The 4922-nt window shown below is 33.5% G+C and overlaps 1 protein-coding gene across 1 annotated transcript; it reads left to right on the plus strand.

Moving 5' to 3' along the window:
• On the plus strand, positions 1-1674 carry LOC132058218 (uncharacterized). Its single transcript, XM_059450768.1, has 2 exons — positions 1-572; positions 780-1674. The coding sequence occupies exons 1-2, from the start codon at positions 211-213 to the stop codon at positions 1186-1188; spliced, it is 771 nt and encodes a 256-aa protein (XP_059306751.1). The 5' UTR covers positions 1-210; the 3' UTR covers positions 1189-1674.
• Positions 1675-4922: the final 3248 nt, after the last annotated feature.

Genomic DNA, 4922 nt, shown 5'->3' on the forward strand with positions numbered 1-4922 from the left:
ACTGCGTTGATCCGTCATTCTGGTTTTTGGAACGATCAGAACTGTTTTGTGAATTACAAAATTGATGCTGTTGTGTTCTTTGATAATTGCAATTACGATGAGTTAGTTTGTACGATTATAAATCAATTGGGCGTGGATACTGTTAGGAAAACTATTTCAATAAAATATACTGTTGAAGGTGATTTTCAACCAATTGAAATACACAACGATATGGGAGTTCGTGTGTACGTTGAGCTTAAGAGAGAAAACAGAGTTTTGGGGATGTATCCAATGTGCGTTAGTATTCATGATTTGGATGTTGAGGATTGTGCAACTGGTAATCGTATTATTGGAGATGATGTGCTGCAAATTGGATATAGCGAGAATCGGGATGGTATGAAAGTTTGTGATTCTACTGTAAACACTGTTGTTTTGTTTGGGAATGATAACAATTTGATAATTTCGAAACCGGAAGCGAAAGGAGTTTTTGTCGATCAAATTTACCAGGATAAGGAAACTTTGAAAATTGCGATGACGAAATACGCAATTCGTGAAAGATTCAATTTCAAAACAGAGAGATCGAATGCTATAAGGTATGATTTTCTAAATGTATTCTGATATAACGAGAAAGTGCGTATGTATTTTTGTTATATTTGTACTGTATTGATATGATCTGTTAACTTATTTAGCACACTGTTAATTTTAAAAATGTTTGATGCAATATATTCTGATATATTTTTTTATATATTTATACTGTATTTAATTGATTCAATATGTACTATTTGAATTGTATTATGTAGCTACACTCTGGCATGCTGGTCGCCAGAATGTAAATGGAAATTCGTAGCGTCGAGAATTGGGGATTACGAAATGTTCGGGGTTAGAGCTTTCGATGACGAACATACATGTCCGTTGAAGGACAAGGTGTATTCACAAAGGCAGGCAACAAGTTGGTTTATTGGAGAAGCGGTTGTGAAGGCGAAAATAACTAACCATAAAAGGAAGGTCACACCTGGGGATATAATAGATGATGTTAAGAATGAATTCGGCGTTGATGTTTCTTATATGATGGCATGGAGAGCTAGAGAGAAAGCTATAAAAGATTTCAGAGGTGATCCAGCTGATTCATACAAGAAGTTGCCGGCATATATATACATACTTGATAAAACGTATCCTGGATCGCTCGTTAAAATGCATAAATCACCGTAAAAATGAGTTTATGTATTTGTTTGTAGCACTCAAAGCATTCATAAAGGGATTCGAGTGTTGTAGACCAATAGTTGTAGTGGATGGTGCACACCTTAAATCAACGTATAATGGTACATTTGTGTCGGCAAGTACTTTGGATGGAGCAGGTATGTGTAATTCTATTCTACGAATGTTTTTTTTATAAATACAACATTATGCATATTGATTTGCAAATAAAGCTGCTAAAAACATACTCTGGATGTATTGCTGGTGTAAATTTGTGAATATTATATGATGAAATACACTGTAAATATGAGGTAAATATATTGTAAATATATACTGTTGTTTTATAAATGATGGTGCTAAAAATACAGTGTGAGATCAAATTCAGTTGAAATATGTGTTGAATATATTATAAATATAAACTGATTTTTGTAGGTAATATCCTACCACTAGCGTATGGTGTGATAGATTCTGAGAATAATAAGTCGTGGACGTGGTTCTTTGAACTGTTCAAGCAGTGCTTATGGTGTTAGGCAAAATATGTGTGTCGTGTCCGATAGACATGAAAGCATAATACACGCAGCTTTCTAAGGTGTATCCTCATCGTTCCTCATTTGGCTTGTGTATGGCATTTGTGGAAAAATGTGACAAAGCAATACACAACAAACAAAACAGGTGTCGAGTCCTATATTTTATTCACTAGCGAAAGCATACAAAGATGAGTTCGATAAATTGATGGAGAAGATTGGGAATGTTGATATTCGGGTAAAACGATACCTAGAAGATGCTGGAAGAGATAAATGGTCTAGGCTTTATTCACCTCGTTAATAGAGGATGGACAATGACTTCGAATATAGCCGAATGTATTAATGGAAAACTGTTTGCTTTGCAAGAGAGTTACATATTTTTGATTTCCTTGAAGAAGTGAGGAAGATGTTTGGTAGATGGAATTGCACAAATAGAAAAAATGGTACCTATACATTCACAACACTGATGAGGCGGTATCAAGAGATGTTGTCGATCAACGAGTACAAATCAATACGAATGAGGGTATCTTTGTTTGCAACACAAAAATTTAATCTACATTTTTACTATATGTAATGTATATTTATATATATTCCTAATATGGTAAAACTGCTGTGTAATGCTTGTTTATTTGTTAAATGGTTCTCGGGTTGAAGCGTCAACCGAATATGTTTACACAAAGAATGATGGACCGAGGCGTTTCATAATAGATTTGAAGAAGAAAACTTGCGGTACAGGATGTTCCAACTAGACGAGATACCGTGTTCTCATGCAATGGGCAAGTATTGAAGAATAAAAATTTGACCGCCGATGTATATTGTTCGGATTTATTCAAGCCGAAACAACAGTGAACACATATGATGTGCCGCCTGATCCTCTTCCCGATGAGACCGAGTGGAATGTTCCTAAAAGTATATTAGATGAAGTTGTTATGCCACCGATCTATAAGAGACCCCCTGGGAGGCCAAAAAAGAAGAGGGACAAGCCATTACAGGAGTTGATGATTGGTAAACGCAAAATTCGTGCGGTAAATGTGGACGTCTTGGTCATAATAGGCGTTCGTGTGATAATCCACCGCTCAATAAGAAGAATAAATAAGTCCATTTTGATTTTATTTGTTAAGACAATTCTACTTTAAATTTCAGTTAAAAATAAAAAATGAATTCATCTTGAATTCATATTGATCTAGTATGATTGTATTTCACATCGTTGAACATCCGATGTTTTTCAATGTAATGCTATATTGGTGGTTAAATGGTATTTGGAAAGTCTACTCTATGTTAACTTATTAGACCTTTTGTTTTGGATTTATGATTTAATAGTTGTATTTCGTATATATTTTGGCTATATTTTAGTTGTATTTTGTATGATCCGGTAGATAATACTTATTCGTTTCTTGTTAACTATATTTGATATATATTTTACATATATTTGAAGTGTATTTAGATGAAATTTTAAATTTTGTAACAAACCGTAATTTTAAAAATGATCTTATGGAATATATCCGAGTTATATTTTCGTATATATCGACCGTATTTAAATGGTTATATATACTACTTTGTTAAATGAATACATTTCACGTATAATGAAAAATGGAATTTATGCATTGAAAAGATATACTACTTGAATATATTTCAACAATATAAAAACTTTCCTTTCCATAATACTCAACTCCTAAAAAAATCACCACAGAATCAATGTATTAAGTTTTCCTAATACTAATAACCTTCAATACAAAGTGGTAAGAAACGAAATGAGAACACACGAGGCATTGTAACTAAAAAGTTTTGTTCTTTTTAGTTAAACACAACTAAAAGTTCCGGGTAACTAAACATAACTAAAATAAAAACACAATTAAAAGTCGCAATCCGGCATAACTAAATATAACTAAAGAGTCCGCCCAAAGATATTCCTTGAAGAAAGTATGCCTCGGGGGGAGCTTGCATTTTAATCTTCATTTTTTGTTCCAACTCACATGCTTAATCTCGGTTTACAAATTAACAACAATTAACATAAGTATGAATTCAATTGAGTATGCAACCCAAAGCGATATGTCCAACTTAACGGAATATAGAGTACTAGATTTTATATTTATGCATTGAAAAGTATATACTACTTGGAATATATTTCCTCTATCGGTGATGCTTTCCTTTCCAAAATACTCAACTCCTTTTTAACTTTAAGTTTTCCTATACTAATAACCGACAATACAAAGAATATAAGAAACGATATGAGAAAGTCCGTAACTAAAAAAGTTTTGCCCCATAAGGCAAAACTAAATTATGCCTTAGAGGACAACTATCCGCCCCTCCGGCATAACTAAACATAACTATATTTGCCTATATTTTTTTAAACACAACTAAAAGCACACTTTAACTAAACATAACTAAAAGTATTTTAGTTAAACACAAAAAAGTCCCCCATAAGGCATAACTAAATATAACTAAAAGTTTTGCCCCAAAGATATTAATCTATTTCTAAGAAAGTATGCCTCGGCATCGAGCTTGCATTTTAATCTTCTTATGCGTATATTGTTCCAACTCACATGCTTAATCTCGCTTGACAAATTAACAACAATTAACATAAGTATGAATTTTTTTTTACAAGCAACACAGCGATATGTCCAACTTAACGGAATATAGAGTACATTCTATATTGTGACTTCAAATGTTCATTGGCGCGTGAGGGTTCAACTTAAGGAAAAGTATAGAGTCCAACTTAACGGAATATAGAGGCACAACTTAACGGAATATGTAGAAAAAAAATGACCCCCTCACGCGCCAATGAACATTTGAAGTCACATTTTCACACTTAGACGCGACGCATAAAGTTGCAAATTTCGGGGGGTTTTTAATCCTCCGCATAGTTTCGAAAAATCGTATAAAAAGTTGCAAGTTCAAAAACAAATGCCTTGAAAGAAACAACAATATAAAAACCATAAGGTGGTGTTCAATATTAATCATCCTAAAAAAGATTGCCGCACATGAAACAATATGTCCAAAATGAAAAAACAAAGAACAAAAGTCGCAACCAACTATGCTATTGTTCAACATGAAAATCAAAAACACAAATGAATTGGTGGCCTAATCAAGATCCTCTTTATCAACCGCATCGTAATCAACCGCCGGTCTAATTGGTCTTGGAGGCTCGCTCGTTATCACTTGACGCATTGTTGTTTGACTTATCCCATGCATAGTCGCATAAAAGGGCGCCGTATCTCATACGGA

Source organism: Lycium ferocissimum, chromosome 5 (assembly GCF_029784015.1).
Source record: "Lycium ferocissimum isolate CSIRO_LF1 chromosome 5, AGI_CSIRO_Lferr_CH_V1, whole genome shotgun sequence".
NCBI classification, from domain to species: domain Eukaryota; kingdom Viridiplantae; phylum Streptophyta; class Magnoliopsida; order Solanales; family Solanaceae; genus Lycium; species Lycium ferocissimum.